Below are 23,810 nucleotides of genomic sequence, written 5' to 3' on the forward strand. Positions count from 1 at the left end.
AAATCGAACCCAGGACACCAATAGTGCTAATAGCTCCGCTGTCGAGACGGAGTACTTTCCCAATACGTGACTAAATTCAGTTCTTAGAAATGTGATATTTTGTGGAATGTATGGCTCTGTGACTGTGTAAAGCAAGAAGTTACGTCTGAGAGGCTTGTCCTCAAACTGAACGGTAAAGATCTCATTGCTGGAGATGTTGAAATTGTACACAAGAAATGAAAGACTTTGAAAACTGTCTGCCAGCAGGAAGGTAAAGGAATCACGTGCAGCCAATTCTTTCAATTAGGGTCTTTGATGCTGCTGTCATGTCTCGCTTATGAATCCATTCCCTACCACCACCTAGTCTCTTGGAGCAACAATACAGACTTATACCTATCACTCTATATTCACTATTTAATTTGATGTCCAGTTTGATTCTATAAAACAAACGGAACTTCCCGCACATGCTTTCCTTGTGTACTCACAATTAATGGTTTTGAGTTTGTAGGTTTTAAGTACTTTACCTTTTTTCAATTAACATTTACATAATTTATTCTTGCCTCTCTTCGATGTAAGGATTGGTCATTTAAGAAGAATCTAAGACGAATAATTGTTTATATAAGCCAAGGGATTGAGAAACAATATGCTGTGATTAAAACCATTATAAAACAATATTTTTAATATGAAAAGGATATGTATTGTCCTACTTATTAAGTGTCCTTTATGAATCTCCTTTTATTCTCATAAGGAAATTTGATTACAGTATATTGTCGAGAATAACTATGAACCTAAGAATATACTTTTATTCAGATAAGGAATTATTATTATTATATTGCAGTGACTACCTATGAACCAAAGTATGTTAATTTATTGAGTGGTAAATACAATTGTTGGCACACCTTGATCTGATGTAACTCTTAACAATATTTTCTCTTCAATTAACAATATGTTTGGAAGAAGCTGTAGTTGTGTAGTGCTTGTAGCTTGGGAGCGCACTGCTCTCACTGCTTGTGCTTGTAGCTCATCACGTTGCACATATTTCTCTATGTAGAAGTTGTTCACACTTATCCCTTTCCACAGGTTGCATCTGACTCCGCGTCTGAATCCGAAAGTGAAGAGGTAGAAAATTCGGCAACAGAGATCGAGACAGATTCAGAGTTTGAACACGATGGAACAACTCCTACCCAGCATAATATTCCTTCTATTCTCGTTGACGATCCGAGTGTTTTGTACCGTCGTGGAATGCCTGAGGAACCGAAGAAGGTTCAGGTGCGAACAGGGCACATCAATGGTACAGTTCGACCTCAGCAGGCTGCTCAGAACTCTCGACCTGGTGTTAGGCTGGAGTTTTCTCCCTTGCGACCTGAAGTTGATTCTGGGAAGTCTGCTAGTCTTTCCAATCTCACTTCAGGTAATAATATTATAAATGCTAACAACAAAAATGCTGCTTCTTGCAAACCTGTGGAAGCCACGCCTGTACCTTTAGTCAATCCTAGGCGGGGCGATTACTTCCTGAATAGGACTCACTCGACTGAAGGCATTGCCTCAAAGATGTCGTTGGAACTGAAAAAGAAATATTTACTAGGTGCTTCAGTTCTTGGAGGTTCTGTCAAGAAGTCTGGCTCAGCCTCAACCTTGGATTCAAAAGTGAAGAGCATTGTGGATGTTATATCAGAACACCAGAAACTGTTGAACCCAGCTCCAGAGCCTAGTGCCACAATGCAGGCCTTCCTCCAGGGAACATCAAACTTACGAGCATCCTCTGGCAATCCTCTGTCACCACCTTCCCCCACCATCCTAACTCCGTCTTTGAAACTTCCACCGTCACCTTCTCAGCAATCGGCTTTGGTGTTGCGGAAGCAGAAGGAGCTGCCTCGGATTGGAGACAATTTTGAACACATCTGTGGGAAGAAAGAGGAGATGGTCAAATCATTGGATGGTTCTGGTGATGTTCCCTCTGCTGTGGCTAATGGTGATGGTCATGAAGCTTTGGAAGGTAGTGAAACAGCGCAAGGAAAGCAGAGAACTGTTCCCACGATGCAGCCGGTCGCTGAAGTATCCGAAAGCTCGTCCAAGATCGAGGAGCTACCTGCTTCTCACCACGAGGAGGAGGCAGACTGCCGACCTCGTAGTCCAGCGCACGAGACTTCTATTGTCGTACCAGACATCCCTTGGAAGTCTGCACAGAAGAGGGACGATGACATTGAGAGTGACTCTCTCTCCTCAGATGACAGCATGAGCGAACTGGATGAGGATGATGAGAGTGAAGATCACAGGAGTCGATCTCCTTCCCCCGTGGCTGTTCATGAACGGACTCCTCCCCGGGTGGAGATACGCAACTCCAGTGGCGAGTTAATGGATGAAGGGGGTGAAATTGTTGAAACAGTTGAACAGGTCAGTGAAAACAAGGATGGCGACAGCCATGCAGATGTTGTGAAGCAAGAGAAACATGAGGTAGTAGACATCTCCACACCAAAAGTAGTGAAGCAAGAGAAATATGAGGTAGTAGACATCTGTACTCCTGTTGTTTCTGCACCAGAAGTAGTGGATATTTCTCAGTCTCCAGTTCCAGAGATTAAGACAGAAGTAATCTCCAAACTTTCTGACTCTTCCCCAGAAAAAATGGAAGCACCAGAGGTGGTGGACCTTTGTAGTCCCACCCCTCCCGATGTAGTCATGTCAACACCACATGAAATAATTGGAGTAACAGTGGAGGTTTCTACCACTGATAATATTGTTTCACAACAAGTAGAAGTCTCTACTCATCCTGAAGTTGTGATGGATGACCTCAGAAAAAGTGTTGAACCTCTCATCTTGGACAAACGTGCATCCCTCACCAGCGACCGGAGCAGCCCATCAACGCCTCCCTCAACCAGAGGTGATGAATCAGAATATCTCCACAATGAGGGCACTCTTGCAGCTTTTACAGAGACAGAGCTCTCTGACTGGGCTCAAGACGGAGTTGTGTCCGAAGATTTGGAGGATGTGGAGTTCAACATCAATCCTGAGTTTGTGACGGTGCGCAAGCATCGGAAGACTAAGACGAACAGGAATTCTGCTCGTGGTGTTGGGCCAAGTATGTTCGCTAGAATTGCCAGAGGTGAGGATTTTGGTGAATTTGATGATGATCCTGGGCATGTTTGCGGTAAAGATAGGGACAGTCAAGACCGGTCACTCGAGAAATCATCCAAAGACATTCTGCATTCCAATATGGACAACATAGAGTTCATGGATACAGGAGAGGAGGAAGAAGATAGTGACACGGACGACCTCTTTGATGCCACAAACAGGGTTCTTCTGAAGAACAGTGGTTACGTCCAGTTTGTGGACAATGATGATGACATTCTCACTCCAGTAGCAGAACCTAGACATATTTTGTCACCTGCAGTGCCCACTTTCATTGTAAGCGAGTGTGAAGAAACAGCAGGTGACAATAACGGTAGTTCCGAGACTGTCGAGGCTGTGAATCGAGAACTGATTGTGGTCTCGGCAGGAGAAGAGGAAGAGAGCTCTCTGCAGCCAGAAGGCACGACCACGGAAGAAACTACGACCACGAGTGAACTGGCCACAGTAAAAGGCAGTCAGGACAAGCTGGTGGAGGAGACCGAGGTGTTCTATACTCCTAAAGAGGAGGCTGCTGACATTACTCCAGATGTTGTGCCTGTCAAAGACACGGACAGCAAAGCTTACGAAGATTACGTACGACACCTCCAAGGACGCATATCTCCCTTCAGCAATGTGCGAGATTCCATCGACATAAGGAAGTCCCGCCGCAAGAACGACAAGGTGGTTCAGCACCAAGAACTGATCACCGAAGAAGCAAGCGAAGATTCGGGAAACAAGTCGGTATCTCCTGCTGCTAGTCCACTCGGTTTTAACTCTCCCAGCACGTCCCGCAAATTGGAAGAGATATCACGAGAAAGGTCAAAACAGAAGGATCTCATCCACGATATGGTGCTGGGCAAGCTTTCAAATCAGAGAAAGTTGTCCCAGGAAAGAAGACAGAGAAGAAACAACCGTGTGCCTCTTAGTCCCACGTCGAGTGGTCCCAGTAGCCCTTTCGATTCTCAAGTGTTAGCTCAGTCAAGCCCCACCAAAGAAGTGCCTGCCCTCCCCAAGGATGTAGTTACTCTGGAGATGCCTTCTGTGGCTCTCCCTGTTGTAGAACCAGGTGATGCTCTTAGTGAACGATGTAGTAGTGTTCATCAAGACTTGGAAGTGCCTTTCGCTGATGACTCTGTTTTAGTGACTGAAGAGACAGAACAGTTTTTTACTCCTTTAACGTCTTTCAAAAAACAAACGGAGAAGTGTCGCCCTCTTTCCATGCATTCGTCATTCCGGACAGCTCAGCGCCCTCTCAAATACCACGCTCTGCCTGACACTCCTCTGACGAACCCTGAAGCTTTCTCGCTGCCAGACATCAGGAAAGCTCTTTTCAAAACCCCCGACAAGCCGCTGAAGACGCCAGTGGCCCCGCCGCGCACCAAGCACGAGGAAGCGAAGCGGACCGCGGAACGAGCGCGCGTCCACGAGGAGGCCCGTCGGCGGGCCAAGCTCAAGACCGACGAGGAACTGGGACTGAGTCCCGAGGACTACATCGTGGCTCTGAAGGAGAAGGCGAGCGCTCGGCGGCCCGGCTTGGAGAGAGCCACTTCGGACCCTAGCGAGACAGTGAAGGTGCTGGAGCCGTCCGAGGTCCTAAAGCACTTGGAGACTCAGCCTGCAAGCACTACCAGTTCCGGTTCACCTCCAAGCACACCCTACTCTAAGGTATGGCACAACCTGCACCATTCTCTTTTAGACTAGTCTTTCAGGTGGAAGTGCTTATTTCCTTGTCTTGTGTAATCTGTATCGTTCATCTTAAATATCTTCCAGGCATGTTTAAGTGTCTTCATTAAGGGGCTAATAATTTTCACTATTGCCTAGTTTACACGACGCCAGTTGATGAGATAATTGTTGGCAACAGTTGTCCTCTTAAATATTGCGGGACTATCGCTAGCCGGTCCGGTTGAATGAGGACCCGTTCACACAAGGAAGCTATTGCCACGCCAGTAGATGACGAAAAATGGCTGAGTGTGCAGCATCTGTAGTATCCCGTAAGGAATTAAATTTATTTTGTGCTGGGAATTCATTACTGAGTCATGCGAAGTTTTGACCTCAATCACACCGAATCCTTGATGTTAATTTTATTGGTAATCTCAGAAACTGCCACTTGACAAGCATTTTTGTCTTTGTACAGGTCATTGTGCTGGTCCCACAAACATAATCGTTCCCTATACAGCTCAACGAATTTTACGGTAGTATCCTCACCCTACTTTGGAACCATAATTATATGGGCAGCTGACAAATAATTTAAAAATTAAAGTAAAATTATCAAGACCATACAGTCGGCTGCACCTCTCGCTTGACACAAGCGAACTGGCACAAAATAAATATACAGCTACTGGTCGGTCATGTTCACATGGCACCAACTGTCCCGACAACACTGAGCTCCGTGTGGTGGGGGTTGCAGCTGGGCCCAGTTGGTTTTCCTCAGTCTACTCCTGGAGTTGCTTAGGCAACTGGACCGAAGTGTTCACACGTAGCCAATAATTGTAAGCCTGTCAACTGACAATTGTCTTATCGACTGGGATCGTGTAAACTAGGCATATTAGTCATTTTTGAGGTCCATACTTGAATAAGGCACAATTATTTGAATCAGTCTGGCCTGATGGCTGAATGGGAAGCATGCTGGCCTTTGCTAAATGGGGTCCCAGGTTCAATTCCTGGCTGAGTCGGGGGCTGGGTGTTTGTGCCACCATCAGCATTAGAATTCATGTGAGATACAGCCTCATCCTCAGCCACACAGTTTACCTGTACAGTGTCAACTCGAAAGGCTTGCACTAATCCTCTCTGCAGGACACTTGATGTCGTTGTGGTGGTGGTGGTTGTTGTTCTTGCTGTTGTTCAGTGTTCTCCCCAGAAATTTTCATCAGCCAGGTGGCAGGAATGAGTAACTGGGCAGGGAATACTATGTAGAAAATGAATGTGATAACTAGGGGGCAGATTTCTATTACCTAAAAATGTATGAAATATGTATGCATCTATGACCTAAAAACATAAAAATATGACCTATAAAATTCAAAATATGACTTAACGAATAGCATCTACGTTACATAGAAACACTTTTATTACGATTGCTACAGGTTGCAATTAATTTGGAGTTTAAAAAGTTTTAATTCTTCTAAATCTTTAACCCAAAATCAACAAAAATGATGAATATTTCATGAACTCGTTAAGATTACACTGCATACTCCTAGGCAAGGACGGACTCTGTGGAAGACATAAACACTACAGTGACTTTCACTGTTCAATATTCAATCAGTTTTCATTTATACACAAAACATATATTATTTGAATGAAACTTTCAGACCTGATCTAGTCTCCATTATCAGAATTGTTGCAGTTTATGACCACATGCATCTGTTGTCTCCGAGTATCGTCTTGTAGTGAGAAAAACTTCTTTCGACATGCTAGGGGAGCGTACTTGAATAGAGTTAAATCACTTGGAGGAAATTCCTGGAAATCTACAGATGAAGGGTTTCCACTAAGAATGTCACTTATTCCACGCAGGTACACAAGTCCGCTATTTTTTTCTACACACCCTAGATGCTATTGTTCCTTTCGCATGCTTTAATTCCTGTTCAATGCACTGTACAACATCCAGTGCATCGCTTAGTTCTGCACCTGAAACTTCCAGTTGCGTGATTGCTCCAGATAAAGAATTAAAATTGGACTTGATGTAAGCCAGGTCCGCTTTTAATGTAGTGCTTGAAAATAAATCTTGAGTGGTTTTTATGAAGGACGATTCTGCAGGATCAAAAGACTTCACGATCTTCTCCACGACATCTAAGTTGTTGCAAAAGTACATTGCGGCGCCAAGCCAAGTCCCCCATTGCGTTTTAACTGGGTGGGGAGGTAGGGGTAGTGAAGGTGCTTCTCCTTGAAATTTCTGAACGCGAAGTGGAGCTTTGACAAACACTTTCTTACAGTTCGATATTAATTTATCAACTTTAGGGTATCTTCTTCTAACTTCTTCAGCTGCCTTACACTGACTGACAGAGCAAATGCAACACCAAGAAGGAGTGGTCAGAACTTTATGCCAATTGCAGGGTAGACTGACGTCACTGAGGTATGCTCATGATGTGAAATGCGCCGCTGTGCTGCGCACGTAGCGAACGATAAATGGGACACGGCGTTGGCGAATGGCCCACTTCGTACCGTGATTTCTGAGCCGACAGTCATTGTAGAACGTGTTGTCGTGTGCCACAGGACACGTGTATAGCTAAGAATGCCAGGCCGCCGTCAACGGAGGCATTTCCAGCAGACAGACGACTTTACGAGGGGTATGGTGATCGGGCTAAGAAGGGCAGATTGGTCGCTTCATCAAATCGCAGCCGATACCCATAGGGATGTGTCCACGGTGCAGCGCCTGTGGCGAAGATGGTTGGCGCAGGGACATGTGGCACGTGCGAGGGGTCCAGGCGCAGCCCGAGTGACGTCAGCACGCGAGGATCGGCGCATCCGCCGCCAAGCGGTGGGAGCCCCGCACGCCACGTCAACCGCCATTCTTCAGCATGTGCAAGACACCCTGGCTGTTCCAATATCGACCAGAACAATTTCCCGTCGATTGGTTGAAGGAGGCCTGCACTCCCGGCGTCCGCTCAGAAGACTACCATTGACTCCACAGCATAGACGTGCACGCCTGGCATGGTGCCGGGCTAGAGCGACTTGGATGAGGGAATGGCGGAACGTCGTGTTCTCCGATGAGTCACGCTTCTGTTCTGTCAGTGATAGTCACCGCAGACGAGTGTGGCGTCGGCGTGGAGAAAGGTAAAATCCGGCAGTAACTGTGGAGCGCCCTACCGCTAGACAACGCGGCATCATGGTTTGGGGGGCTATTGCGTATGATTCCACGTCACCTCTAGTGCGTATTCAAGGCACGTTAAATGCCCACCGCTACGTGCAGCATGTGCTGCGGCCGGTGGCACTCCCGTATCTTCAGGGGCTGCCCAATGCTCTGTTTCAGCAGGATAATGCCCGCCCACACACTGCTCGCATCTCCCAACAGGCTCTACGAAGTGTACAGATGCTTCCGTGGCCAGCGTACTCTCCGGATCTCTCACCAATCGAACACGTGTGGGATCTCATTGGACGCCGTTTGCAAACTCTGCCCCAGCCTCGTACGGACGACCAACTGTGGCAAATGGTTAACAGAGAATGGAGAACCATCTCTCAGGATACCATCCGCACTCTTATTGACTCTGTACCTCGACGTGTTTCTGCGTGCATTGCCGCTCGCGGTGGTCCTACATCCTACTGAGTCGATGCCGTGCGCATTGTGTAACCTGCATATCGGTTTGAAATAAACATCAATTATTCGTCCGTGCCGTCTCTGTTTTTTCTCCAACTTTCATCCCTTTTGAACCACTCCTTCTTGGTGTTGCATTTGCTCTGTCAGTCAGTGTATGTAAGGCATGTGCAAGACATGTCACATGTATCATTTTCGGGTATAGCATTTTAAGTCCCTTGGCTGCCTTCAGTATATACGGAGCAGCGTCAGTTACAAATAGAAAAATGTGCTCTCTCTTTGCCCCGTTTGGCCACAACAGATTCATTGAATTGTCGAAGAGAACTGCAATGGTGGAATGGTTTGTCTCCTCTAGCACTTCACATGTCAGGAGGAACGTATCTCCAGGCCGATCTTCCTTCAGCGTGCCAACGATCACATTTGCTACATATCTTCCATCCACATCTGTAGTTTCGTCTATTGAAACCCATATCTTACTGTCTCCCACGCCACGCCTTATTATATCCAACTTCTCTTCATAACAAGGGGTTAGATAGTCCTTCCTGAGAGTAGATTCGTTGGGAACAGGATGCTTTGTATATTTTTCAAGAAACTGTCTGAAGCTTCGGCTGTTAAGTTTCTTTAAAGGAATATTAGATGAAACCATCATCTTGCAGAGTTCTTGTGAAAATTGTGAACACTGTGAACTTGATGTCGGGGTTTCGAATAGCAGACGTTGCCTATTTTCGAGTGCAGAATATCTAGTTACACAATTCTTATGTTTTACAGTATTACAGTGTTGTTGCACAGAGAAGCGTTTTTCGGCAGTAACTTTTACCTCACACAATTTGCAGAATAATATCACTCCATCTGTACTGAATATGTTTTCACCGAACTCGCGAACAAAACTTCACAACTTCTCACAAATTGAGACTTTCGTTTTAGGCATATTGAAAGGAACTGAATGGCTGATGTTCCCTAATGACCAAGGTCATTCAGTGTGTTGAAGGCAGAAGAGGGAAGGGTGAAGGAGAGAGATAAGAACAATGACAAATAACTGCAGAATTACCTCTGCTTCCATGTGAACAGTAGCCCGGTTTCCAGGAATTGACCCAGCTAGCAAACAATAGCTCCTACCTGTTAGAAACATTCCATACACTACTTTAGAATGGTTATTCAGTAATATATTCCAGTCTATCCTGAAAAATAATTTCTAGAGCTTATTCTGATTTTTATAAAACAAAATTCGAAGGAAAATTACCAAAATATGCCGTTATAATGATATTTTGTTCAAAGTATGCCATAAAACTTAAGAAAGCCTAAATATGCAATTATATGCCCAATAAAACCTGTTTAATTTTGATTCTCATGCTTGGAAACGTGTTGAAATGTTAAGGGAAAAAAATATGACTTGTCATAGAAATCTGCCCCCTACTGATAACAGTTCATTGTGTTCTCCTCAGGGCATTAATAGTAATATCAGACAGGTAAACATTAACTGCAAAATTGAACTTCTGCAGCATTATTTTCATGGAGTTGAGTTAAGTGTATTTTGAACTTGCATTGTTCTACTGCTCATTTACAATCGTGTAACATCGTAACTTACCACTCAGTTGCTGTGCGATTCCACGCTAATCCAGACATCGCTCGCAGTCAAGCTAAACATTTAACCTCCGATGCAATTGATGCAGTTATGCTGACAATAATGAAGATTTATTGTTTATAAAAACAATTTTACAGTATTTACATTTTAATTTATTATTATTATTATTATTATTATTATTATTATTATTATTATTATTATTATTATTATTATTATTATTATTATTATTCAAAACAAGTTTCTGAAATTCATGACTTATAAAATTACAGACATCTAACTCTTCATCATCTTGCTCATCTTTCAGCGACAGGTGGAGTCTGTTTAAAATGTAAGCCTTCCATAATGTTCTGTCTTCCCACCATTTTGTTGTCATCAGTTCTTTGCCCCTTCCCTTCTTTTTTCTTGATATCCTGCCTTCCACTCCCATCTCGTGCATCTTCCTGGGCATCCTATCTAAGCCTTGATTCCTCTGTCTTGTCCTGCAGTGGTTCCACTTGCACTCCAACTACCTAGCATGCATAAGTAATTCAAGTACGCTTAAGGAACAGTGTGTGTGAATTGCTTGTGCCACAGATAAAATTACTAAGATTTAAATTTACTGTGTAAAATACAAAATTGATGATTCAAATGTGTGTGTGTTGATCTCTCTATATAAACTGCAGAAACTAAGCCGATCTATGTCTTCTTTAGGCTAAATCTGAAATTCATTAACAACTGCCCACCTACTTCAACAAGGAACTGGAAACAAGCAACTTCAACAGTATAAACAACCGATCAAAAGCTTGAACCACAAGCCAAGCACTAAACTTTCTTGTCAAAGTGGGTAGTCCTTATTGAGTGTTGTCATAAGTGTTGTGGACATGAATAAACAATTGAGAGACATTGATAGTGGTAGAATTGAGCATTGAAGGGATTGGTTTTGGAGGAATGAGAAACAAAATTAAAGTCTTGCAGATGCCATATTCCAAGTAGTCTGGTGCATATTTGTGACAAAAGGTTTGAAATTGCAGCCTTTGATATGATGATATGTTGGAGACTTCTGTATCCACAAGACCTGCTGTCCTGGTACAGTGTCCCTCATTAAAGTTTGTGACTGTTGTGTCCTAATCATTCCCAGTAAATTGCTGGAATTTTGCAAGCTAGCCTTGTATTCCTCTGGCTCCTCCAATGCAAGCTCAGAAAGAAGTAAAACTGAAGGTTCAAGAGTTTACCTACCATTCTCTAATCCAAACTGTTTTCTTCAGTCATGTTCTCCAACTCGTTCATAAAAAGAACGGTATTGTATGTTCCTCACATTTATTGCATTATTACTAAGCAAATGGCCATGCAGCTATCAACTTGTATTATTCAGGAGATAGAGGGTTCAAACCCTGCTATTCGCAGCCCTGAAGTGGTTTTTCCGTGGTTTCCCATTTTCACACCAGGAAAATGCTGGGCTGTACCTTAATTACGACCACAGTCCCTTCTTTCCCACTCCCAACTCTTTCCTATCCGTGTCTGTGCAACGTAAAGCAAATTGTCTTAATGCATTATAAGACTAAATTTTAATTATCAAAATGTAATTCACCTCCCATTGTATCTATTCGTTCAGTTATTTCTGAGCAAAGTGTACTCCATGCGCTGGTCACCTACAGTCCATTTTTATGTCACTTGTATAAAAACACTTGTACAAGTTTTAATGCCCACTTGTAGAACTTTCACGACTTGGACACGTGATTCACTTTATTTGAACTTGAACAGATATTTGACTTCTGTAAACCAGCCTTGATAGAGCATTGAAACTGTAATCCCGCTATGGGTAGGGTCGGTAGAATAACACCTACAGTATCACGTGCCTATCGAAGAAGGCGACTAAAAGGGGCCCCAGGGGCTCTTAACTTGGGGACATGGGTTCGCGATGATGGGGCCCTTGGCTGAGTCCTGGCATTGCATCCACTTACCTGTGCCAGGCTCCTCACTTCCATCTATCCTCTCTTGGCCAACTCTTGCTCTTTACCGACCCCAACAGTATTAGTTTGAAAGACCTAGAGAGTCTTTCATTTTTGTGCCGTTCATCGCCCTCGTCTTTTTTTGGCTGATACCTTCATTTTTTGACATTTTGGACCCCTTTAATTTTTTCGCTCTGATTAGTGTTATATAGAGAATGGCCCATACTAACCAAGAAAATGCAGAGATTCTCGCAGAGACATTCAACAAACTTTCAAATTGTGATGACCCACTGGAAACATTGGAAGTAAATACTGACACACTCATTTTAACCACCCCAGATCAAATAGATCCTCCAATTATCAATGAGGTAGAATTCGCAATTAAGGAACTAAAAAATTGTTAGGCATGTGGTGAAGACCTAGTCTTTGCAGAAATCTGGAAAAATGCAGGGAAACCAGCAATCATAAATTTACATCAGCATCTAGTCAAAATGTGGATCACAGAGAAAATCCCAGAACACTGGACTTCAGGCGTAATCCATCCATTATTCAAAAAAGGAAAGAAAACTAAGCCAGACAATTCCATAGGAATAACCCTTTTGGACTGCACTTACAAAATTTTCTCCCACATAATTTACAATAGGATAAAAAACATTCTGGAACCACAACTTGGAGAATACCAAGGAGGATTTTGCCCATACAGAAGTTGCCCAGACGAAATTCTCAGCCTGAAACTAATAATGGAATATTACAAATACAGAAATAAACAGCTGTTTATTTCATTCATATATTTCAAAAATGCTTATGGTAGTATACACAGACCTACTATTTTAAAAATCCTCAGACCTTCATCCTAAATTACCAAAATTATTGAACAAACTTTAACCAACACAATTTCAAAAGTAAAGTTCAGGAGAGAAATGTGAAATGCTTTTACAATAAATACAGGCCTCAGACAAGGTGACGGATTATCTCCACTGCTCTTTAATGTGGCTGTAAATTACATCATGAAAATTTGCCGAAAAGATAATCCACCTAAAATCATAATTGGAGCAAAAACCTCAACAAAGACAAACTGCGTAGGGTTTGAAGATGATTTAGCTCTCTTATCTCTTGACATGGAAGGAGTCCATGCTGAGATCACCAGTCTCCAGAAAATTGCATTAAAAATAGGATTAAAAATATCCTTTGAGAAAACTGAGGTCATGCCAATGAAACCCCTTGACATAAAGTCATCATAAATGATCAAAAAATTAACATAGTCCTACAATTTAAATACCTTGGAGAAATCATTATACACAACTTAAGCGAGAAAGCAACATGGATAAATGGAACCAACAAAATGAAAACAGCACAATTTCTAACCTGGTCAACTTATAACAAAAAATGCTTGTCAATAAACACTAAGATCCAATGCGACAAAACTGTAACTTTTCCCAAAACCACTTACACTTGCAAAACCTTGTTGAAAAAAAAAAAAAAACTGGTCAGCTCCTCAAAACTGAAAGAAGATTTATCAGAACTTGCATAAGTAAAAAGTACCAGGTTGAAGGAGTCTGGAGAATCCTTCCCAGTGAAAATGTCTATCGAGAGATTGACCCAGTTACCAGCGCGATGAAGAAGAAAATAATCTCTTATTTCTTTCACATTTTATGATTACCAGAAAACAGGATTTTACGACAACTAGTGATGAGAAATCTGGGAAAGAAGACAGGAGGGCATTGGATCAAAGAAATTCAACACGATCTCCAAACAGTTGGACTCGAAATTACAGATGCAGAGAACAAGAATAAAATTACCACCCTTCTTAAGAATTACAAATTTTGAACTGAAATGATGCACAGAAGTCCTGTAGAAATTGCAGATGAATTAAGAACACTGCGATCAGAATGAATGAAAAAGTACTGGGCAGATAAGAAGAATCAAACAGTACAACCCTCAAAGAAAAAGTGTACATGGAAGACTCAAGTGGTCTAGTGTGTCCAATGAAGTTAATAATAATAATAATAATAATAATAATAATAATAATAATAATAATAATAATAATAATAATAATAATATTTTTTAATGAGGGATTGTGGAAAATCTTCAGAAGACACTTGTGAAGGGTCCGCACTCCACAAGTGTGTGGGATTTTTTTCCACTAAAAACCACACACCCTATTCCCATGATGTGTATCATCACCCCGGAACCGCTCTCGCATTACTTCAGGGTGATATCATGCTTTGTCTTTCAGAATTCTTCTTTCTTCATTTCTCCTTTACGAACGTTCGTCTGCTTCCAAATCCTTCTTCTTCTAACGAAGGACATCCTCCACATACACTGCCACGCGATCCCAGGATTCCTGGTTTTGCAACATCACAGAAATAATATTATCTGTTGTCAATTCTCCTAGTTCAGTTTCCACGCATCTTCTCTGAATCGTCCAATGGCTGCACACAAAGAAAGTGTGAAATACGTCGTCAATGTCATCGCAGTATATGCGTGCTGCATCACTCGCTCTGCCCACTTTATGCAGGAATTCCCGGAAATATCTATTTCCTGTTAGAAGCTGCGTGAGGTAGTAATTTACTTCACCATGGGCCCTTTCAACCCAGATATCCAAGCGTGGTATCAGTCGCTTGGTCCATTTGCCTCGAGGGTCACTTTCCCATCTGAGTTGCCATCGCCTCATCCGTTGACTGAAGGCACGCTTCTTTGCACTTTTCTTTCCCAGCTCTCCTTGGGTACACCAGATTTCATGTCGCTCCAATGCGAGTAGGTTTATTGGGGCAGTTGCTGCCACTGTGAGGATTGCAGGTTCAGAAACCGTGCGGCATGCACATGCATTGCGTAAAGCCGCTCTCCGTTGTACGGCAGCTATCCTTCTCCGATACCAAGCAAATCTCAAGGATTCAGCCCAGATTTCAGAGCCATATAGGAGCACTGACTGAACTGTCGACATGAGAAGACGTCGTTTGCTGGATTTCGGACCTTTAATATTTCCCATCAGTCTGCTAAGTGCAGTCATGTATTTTACTGCCTTGTCTGTCGCTCTCTGAATATGATTCACAATTAAGTATTTATTTATTTTTCCACCTAGTCGATACAGTGATTGCTTAATGCAGTTTAATGGTTAAAAGTGGTACATGTTTGGTATATTATCAACATCTTCAGCCACATAACACTGTTTAGATGAAAAAATATATAAATTGACAAAGTAATGCTTTAGAGGAGATGTCCTTAAAATTAACATAAGATTGACACCATTAAAACAAACAAATAACTCAAGAGAAAATATATAAATTATTTCTACAATTGAAAGTGGCGAAGATTGTCCTATAGAGAAAGTTCCTAGAACCATGGAACGGCCAAGGACACCCGAAGGCAACATGTTGATGGACACATAAAGCCACCGTGAGGAGTAAGGATATCTTAGTAGTCCAGATACAGACTACTCTCTTCTGATTAGAAGAGGTTATGTCACGTAGTAAAAACATGTTGGCCTCTTTGACCTACTAGGTACTTCTCAGTGGCGACTGGTGGTATCTGAAGCTGGGTGTTGCACCAAAATTTTCAATGTGGCAATTTTAAATGAGAGGCTTACAGAAATAACAAGAAACCCTAGTATCCTTAAGCAGCGAACTGCATTCCTATTAAAATTTAAATATATCCAGCAATCAAAACACTGGAAATAAGAGGTTAATTATGCAGTATAACTGCAGCTATTCTTAGGTCACTTGAATTGAAAATTTGCCCTCATGTTTTTCATTGATGGAAACTTGTCAGTCACCCGTTGATTGAAGTCTGTGATTTCCATCACCATATCTCTTTCTATAGAAAACATTGCCAAGGCCGACAATCTTTCCTGGGTCATACAGTTCCTTAAGAAAGTTTTTATTCTTTCTGCTTTGACAGACACCATAGGGATTGTAAGAATTAACTTCAATAGTTTCAAGCTCACAGTGAACATCCTCTGTAGGTTGTTGCTCTGCTAGACTAACAGCACCCGACAATGATCTGAATTATTATGCTAAATAGATGGAAGGTAGCAGGTAGGGACCCTCTTCGGAGGCAGCCCTACCCAGGGAGTGGCGCCCCTGCCTATGTGAGTCCCAGAGCACACTGACCTGGTGTGTAACATCTGGTATGGGTCCCAGCTCAGGGTTACGAGTGAAGACCTCAACGGCATCTACGGCGGAGAAGGTGGACTTCGGTACGGCGGAGATGGCGGAAGGGGCATACCCGTAGCGTCTGTACTCCAGAGGAGCGGCTACGAAAGGCATCTGTCTCCATGTTAGGGGCGGCCTAATTTTGACCCTGGCAGTAGGTATAAAATGCCTTTGGGTGTGGCGAGCCCATCGTAACAATAGCCTATATGGACAAAGCAGATATGGTGCCTCGGAAAAGGTTAGGGTGTCCCCTGCTAAAAGCGACGCGCAGCTCTTCAGGTGCTGGGGAAACTGTGAAAAATGGGCAACCAGCACCAAACTACATCAAAATTGCAACAGTTAATGTACTGACACTGACGGGAAAGACAGAAGAACTGGTTGACTTCATGATAGAAAAAGATATAGCCATACTTGGACTGTGCGAGACCAAGAAGAGGGGTACAGGGGAGATCCCTCTGAGAGAAGGATACAGGCTGTATTACAGCGGAGGACCTGAAGCAAAAAATGGAGTGGCCATCATACTTAGAAGAGAAATCCAAGAATATCTGGAATATACAAAGTACGTCAGTGATAGGATGATGATGATGAGACTCCAGTTTGAAAATGGCGTGAAAGATCTATTTCAGTTGTATGCCCCACAAACTGGTTGCATAGATGAACATCTAGAGGACTTCTTAGAGGAAGTGGAGAGACAGATAGAAGATAAGGAAGTACTATTGATGGGAGATCTAAATGCACAAGTTGGAATGGAAAGACAAGGAAAGGAAGATGTTGTAGGGCCCTTTGGATATGGAAATGTAAATCCAGAAGGCGAGTTGTTGGTGGATGTTTGCATGAGGAATCAAATGATTGTTGGAAACACCTGGTTTAGGAAGAAGAACAGTCAGAAGATTACAAGGTATGGCTGGGGAGACAGACGAATAAAGACCATGATTGATTATATAATCATAGAGAAAGAACACCGGAAGAACCTTGTAGATGTAACAGCCATGCCTGAAGAAGCCATTGGTGGAGATCATAGAGTTGTGATAGGAAAATTGAAAGTTGGAAAGATTGAAAAACTCCAATTAAGAAGAGAGAAAAGAATTAAAGTATGGAAGTTGAAGGAGAAAAGCATACAAGAAGAATTCCAAAGGGAAATAATACCCTTGGTACCCAGGACAGAGGTGGGGAATGTTGAAGAGGAATGGAAAAGATTTAAGGAAGCACTGGTTGGATGTGCAGAAAAGGTGTGTGGTAGAACATCAGGAAATGTGAAAGACAAAGAAACACACTGGTGGAATGATAGGGTAAAGATTAAAGTGAAGGAAAAGAAAATGGCATGGAAAGCATGGAAAACATCTAAGAATGAAGAAAGTAGAAGAAAATATGTGGAGGCAAAGAATTTGGCCAAGAAAGTAGTGGAGGAAGAAAAGAGGAAAAGCTGGGCCTTATTCACACAGACATTGAGAGATGATATGCAGGGCAGCAAGAAATTACTGTATGGTATCTTAAGAAACAAAAAGAGAGATCAAGTAAACACCAGATTTGTGAAGGATAAAGGTGGCATAATTTTAACAAAGCCAGAAGAAATAAGAAATAGATGGAGAGAGTATTTTCAGAAGCTGCTGAACATAAGAACGGATGACAGTCATTCAATGGACGACCAGGAAAGGCAATTAGTTGACGAAGAAATGGATAAAGAAATTACAATGAATGAAATTGAAATGGCAGTAAGAAAGATGAAGAATGGAAAAACTGCTGGAATAGATGAAATTTCAGTGGAGATGATAAAGGCAGCTGGAGCTGTAGGCCTGCAGTGGACATATCGGGTTCTCAGGAATGTCTGGGAGAATAAGGAGGTCCCTGAGGATTGGCAAAAAGGAATAATCATCGCAATTTTCAAGAAAGGTGATAAGAAAGTTTTGAAGAACTACAGGTGAATTACTCTAATATCCCATGTTGCTGAGATAATGGAAAGGATACTGGAAAGTAGAATAAGGTTGAGGGTTGAGAAGCAGATACAGGAAAATCAGTTTGGTTTCAGAAGTGGAAGGTCAACAATAGAACCCATTTTCATTATGAGACAACTAATGGAAAAGCATTGGGAGTACGGGAATGATATGGTGATGACATTCATTGATATTGAAAAGGCATATGACAGTGTCCCTAGGACGAAAGTTTGGGACAGTCTGGTGCAAAAAGGAATTGGACAGGGATTAATAAAAATGATCATGGCATTGTATAAGGAATGTTGTAGTTGCATGCAAACACAAGTTGGCAGGACAAGTTGGTTCAAAATAACCAGTGGGCTGAGACAGAGAAGTGTTCTATCACCAATCCTGTTCACAATAGTAATGCATGACATCATGAGAACAGCAAAAGCAGCATATGGAGGAAGAGAAATGAACATGATGTTATTTGCAGACGATATTGTGATTTGGGGAGAAGACGACAGGAAGGTTCAAGAACAGTTGAATGTGGTGAATGGGAAGATTGAAGAGTGTGGATTGAAAATAAGTGTAGAAAAGAGTAAAACTCTTGTTATGACTAGAGGGGAAAAAGAAGGGAAAGGTCAGATTAGACTTGCAGACAAGCCCCTGGAAGTAGTGGAAACGTTTAAATACCTGGAGAGTGAATTAAGGGAGAATGCTCGACTGGATGCTGAGATTAGTAAAAGGATTCAAGCTGGAAGTTGTTTCTATCATAGTGTAAGAAATATGTTATGGGACAAAGATGTGCCAATGGAAGCAAAGGATAGTATGTACAAGATGTATTACGTACCCATAACAACTTACGGAGCAGAAACTTGGACAATGACAAAGAAGGATGAGAGTCGAATACAGGCAGCCGAAATGAAATTCTTGAGGAGTATGATACAGAAGAGTAGAAGAGACAAAATAAGGAATGAGAAAATCCAGGAAGAAATTGGAGTGGAAAAAATGAATGATAGAATAGAGAAGAGCCGACTGAGATGGTTTGGGCACATAAAGCGAATGAGCGACGAAAGAATGCCAAAAAAGGTGATGGAAATGCAAATCCAAGGAAGGAGAGGCCGTGGACGACCACGATTGAGATGGAAGGATACCATCCAATGCAGCATTATAGAAAGAAACCTGGACTGGGACACAGTGTTGGAGGAGGAGTGGTGGAACGACCGAAGAAAGTGGAGAGGAACCATATTTGCCCCTACCCGGCTACAGCTGCATAAAGGGAAATGATGATGATGATGATGAGATGGAAGATAGTTCATGGTGTAATTTCAGTTTGTCCAAAAACGTATAGACTGAACACACTGTCTGTAAGGTACCTTCAGGGAACTTCTCAGGAAGAAATAATGATGCAGCTACAGGATGACCTGAGAAGCTAAAGCGATCTTTAGCCTGGGAATTTATCACATCACACACTTCCTTTGCTTATGTTTTCCATTCAGTCTTGTCCAATTTCTTTTTCTTCAGTGAGCAATCAGTAGGTTCGTTACCAGTCGTGAAGTCAATTTTTTTCTGGGAGATATTTACTTAAAATGCTGACCTCATGTGCAGAACCTGCATCAGTGTCTTCATGTTGTAGCTGACTGAAGAGAACTTTGACTAGTGGCATATCTTTACAGAAGAATTCCAACCAATAATTGAAACTACAACTGGAAAGAACTTTATTATGACCAAGAGCCTGACAAATTGTAGTTTCACTCATTAGAGAGTCACCTTCCAATATTTGATTCATACACTCAATAATGTCTTCCTTGCAGTCATAAACTGTGTTTACGCATCATGATTGAAAATTCCACCTAGTAGGACAAGCCCGTAGCAAACGTCATCAAGTATCGCAGGCCACTTTGGGCTGGTGGAGAAGAATGAACAAATTCTTTGCAAACTTGAAAAACATATTTTCATATTGTGGTTGATTGATGCCACCTTGCTCTTTACAAGATTAACTTGATGGGCATAGCAATGCACATATTCTGCGTTGGGATAGGATCTTTTTTTACAATAGTTTGTACCCCACCAGAGGAACCAGCCATAACGGATGCCCCGTCATATGTCCCTGCAATTAATTTTTGGGGAGTTTCATTTACTTTGTGCTTCATTAATATTTCCAATAAACACGCAGCTAATTCTGTACGTTATGTTTTGCAGGAGACAGGAAACTCCGAAACCTTTCTGTTGGTTTGTCCCTTACTATGTAACGGTATGCAACAGCCATCTGGAATATATTCAAAATGTCACTGGTTTCATCTGCTATAATAGCAAAAAATTCTGATTCCCTTGTTTGTTTTGATATTTTTTCTTTGCATACCTCCAACCTAATTTGCAAAAGTTCATTTTGAATTGTTTTGGATGTTCCTTTGAAAACAGTTACCTTTTCCAAATTACCTTTTAGCACAGCATCCAATTCAGTGCTAAAATTAATTAGTAAACACCCTCCTGAACTGTCAGTTTCCAGTATTAATATTTTGCACAGTATTTATGTCTGGTAATGGTCTTCCGAGTGTCTTAACTATAAGTTTCTCCTCATCAGAAACTTGGAAAAACTCTCTAACTTGTAAATTATGTACAGTATTCATTTTCACTCGCACTCCACTACACAGGAGATTACACCTTGAAAAGTTAATATTTCAAACTAAACTTTCAGTTAAAAACAAAATACTAATACACCCACAGGTGATAGATTTGAGTGCTAATGCTGTGAAATTACACAAACAGATAGTCAAACTAAACTACACAAACACTGGCAGCTTTGTGATAAACTCATACTCACAATGCAAAATCCATGTTATAATAACACACAGAAAAACTATCTAGAACCAAAACACTCAATCCCCACGAAACACACCAAGACCTACATGTGATAAATGTAAACATAACGCCTACAGTAACACCAACAACTCCATGTATCAATAGTCCAGCTGTTTACCCACATGTGACAGTGTTGGCACAAAGCTCGTTTTACAGTTGACTAAAGTGTAACATGAAGTTATGCTGATGAGAAAACGTTTCATCCGGAAGTATATCCTCAAAACAAATTTGGGGATGAAAGAAATGATTATGATTGCCGATGAAATACCAGTGTTGGTGACATTGTGGGTGGTGCAGTACGGCGTATCCTAGTGGCGTGGAAAAGAAATGACTGTTGCGAGAAGAGAGAAAGCAGGGATGAAGTCATCTCTGCAGAGTGGTGCAATCTAACAGGGACATATGGAATTTGATTTTCGATAGGGGACTTGCTGGTCTTGTGTAACTCCCTAGGACCGATACTGGCAGGCTATACGCTGTATACAGGCTTAGGCTTGTCCCTGTTGAAACTACATAGCAGCGCGCTGTGCGCTAGGGAGTTGCCGTAGGCTAGTCAACCCCCGAGTTTGATTTGAAGACGGCAGATTTTATTAACAACCAGACATCTTAAATCTTTACCCTGTGACTGTACATAGTGTCTTAACATGGTCTTTATCAAGTGTTAATATATTGTACATAGTGTCTTAACGTAGTGTTTTATTTTGTATCAAGTGTTAATGTATTCTTTAATTGTTAAACATTGTTTCATAAGACTGAGAGTGCCTCACCACATGATCATTATTTTAATAAGTGCCAACATCAGATATCTTACATTTTATTTCAAAGACTCTTTCAAGAACTCCACTAAATCTTGTTCACCTGTCAGTAAAGGACCGTCACAATATATTTTTAACCCATACTACTATTTTAGTTATATGTTGGTTTAATATGAATGTATCGGGATCCCGATGTCAATTAATTTTGAGGCTGATAGATTGGCTGACGATGCCCACAACAAGGGTGAAACATGTCCCAATTTAAGTGTCATGCTTAAGTTATAAACATTCGCACTAATATATTGTGTTGAATAGGTTGACCACTTCAATAAACTTGTATCATATCTATTTACAATTTTCAATACCATGAACCATGAAATTTATTACATGCAATGCAGATTTTATTGGTCCGTTACAAAGTATTAGTACATCAAAAGGCCAAAGATGGTTGGTTTTAACACATTTTAGAGTATAATGTTAGGTTTATTAAACTGCAAAATAGGAAGAAAAGACGACAAATGAATTATTGGAAGTTGTGTAACTCTCGTTAGTTATGTTACTATTAATGAAACCTTTCCACATCACTATATCTTCAAAAGCAAGAGGCATTACCTTTGCAGTAGGGATAAGTATAGTTCAACTTCAAAAAACACTCGATTGGTTTCACTGTTTCGGAGATTGTATCGATGTCTACTATACTGTGCGGGTGCAATAGGCACCTAACAGCTGTGATTTGTATCCCAGCCAATATGTTGGGATTTCATGTAAAACTGGATGTTGATTTGGGCAGTCTTTTTTTCGTGCTGTATTATAAGCTCCTATACATCTGAGAGTATGGAATGGTTTGGTGAATCATCCTGTATGCAGACAAATGTTGTCCTTTGTCAGGTCTCGGTAAATATGGTTCATTAATCTTTTCTCACCGCTTGGACTTGTAGGACTATTTTGAATCATTTTGACTGTGGCTCTGATCACCACATAAAACTACAAGCTGTGTATATTGTGGTTGTGAACGTACTCAAAAAGCCATATTCTGAAAAATGTGAGGACCAAGGATGTTTTAGAAAGTAATAAATAATCCATTGGAAACACCGGTATCTTCCTTGCATCATTCCTGCACAATGACGGGTCTGCTTGTTTGCACATCTGATTCCGACCGATCCAAGGTGGCTTTCACATGACCATGTCCTCCTTGATGTGATCCATCTGCCTGTTTTTTGGTCGCTGGCCTTCAGGCTCTAGCCACATGACTGTCCTCTTTATTGTGAACATGTTCATGCGACTCCCACTCGTTGTTTAAGTGATCAAATCGTGTTAGTCCAAGGCTCCATCGGAACATTCTCATTTCTGTAGTATGAAGAACCTGTATCACTGGCCAGCACTCTGATCCGTAACTGAACATATCAATTTGTGTACCTTGAACATAGGGGTATCTGATGATCACACACCTGGCATTATTTTATCCAGGTGACAGATGCGTATGTGGCAGCCGACGTCTCACCTCCTTCAATTCTTCTCTGCTGATGCTGATGGTACCATCAGTTTGCGTGCCACACTCCATATGCTGTGTCTTCTTGAGACTGAGTCAAAAGTCCAAATTCATGAAGTTCTTCTTCCATTGCTGCATTTTCTCCTGGAGGTCTTCACGTTGTACATCCACCAAAAAGGACAGAAAAGACATGTCGTATAACCGTTAGTAGACTTTCTTTATAACCGTTCATACTCGCAGTGACAACATGAGTCTATTGACTACAGCGGATTGACTTCATGGAGTTGAAGACTGCCAACATTTTCGATTCAGCATCTGATTTTGATGGTCCGATTCCAAGTTTCATCTATTATCCGCTTGTACATTCCAGAGGTTCTTCGTACATATGTATGCCATTGTTTTTGCCACTCATTCAATATTTCTTTTGTATTAAATGTGCATTACGCTTCGATCTGCTCTTGTAATCCTATTAGTCGTGTGGTACTTGCTGTAGCTGCTGATTGTTTCTAACTTGAACTGATGTTCATCGTAGGCTACTTTCTACGTGGGTCACAATGCGGGCACTTCGCCTTCCTTGTCACCGCCTGAAGAAGGTGCTACGACCAAGGACAGGAAGAAGTCTAAAGATCCTGAACGAAGGAAAAGCATCATCCAGGCTGTGTCCGACTTCTTCCATAAGAAGAAAGAGTCATCTGCTAGTCCGTCTCCACCGAAGACTCCCAACACAAGCTCCTCGGGCAAGGACAAATTTAGGTTCAAGTTCACCAAGTCTAAGGATAAGGGCAAGGTAAGTAATATTTTACA

At 41.7% G+C, this 23,810-nt stretch overlaps 1 protein-coding gene across 8 annotated transcripts in view; it reads left to right on the top strand.

The window, feature by feature from the left end:
• Mical (Molecule interacting with CasL) overlaps positions 1 to 23,810 on the top strand; it is a 688,331-nt gene that overhangs the window by 577,228 nt on the left and 87,293 nt on the right. For all 8 annotated transcript variants that reach the window (XM_067156726.2, XM_067156729.2, XM_067156731.2 and 5 more), the window contains 2 exons: positions 1,060 to 4,749; positions 23,539 to 23,793. In XM_067156726.2, coding sequence (XP_067012827.2) covers positions 1,060 to 4,749; positions 23,539 to 23,793 — 3,945 coding nt within the window. The remainder of the gene's footprint in view (positions 1 to 1,059; positions 4,750 to 23,538; positions 23,794 to 23,810) is intronic.

This window comes from Anabrus simplex, chromosome 12 (assembly GCF_040414725.1).
Source record: "Anabrus simplex isolate iqAnaSimp1 chromosome 12, ASM4041472v1, whole genome shotgun sequence".
NCBI lineage: Eukaryota > Metazoa > Arthropoda > Insecta > Orthoptera > Tettigoniidae > Anabrus > Anabrus simplex.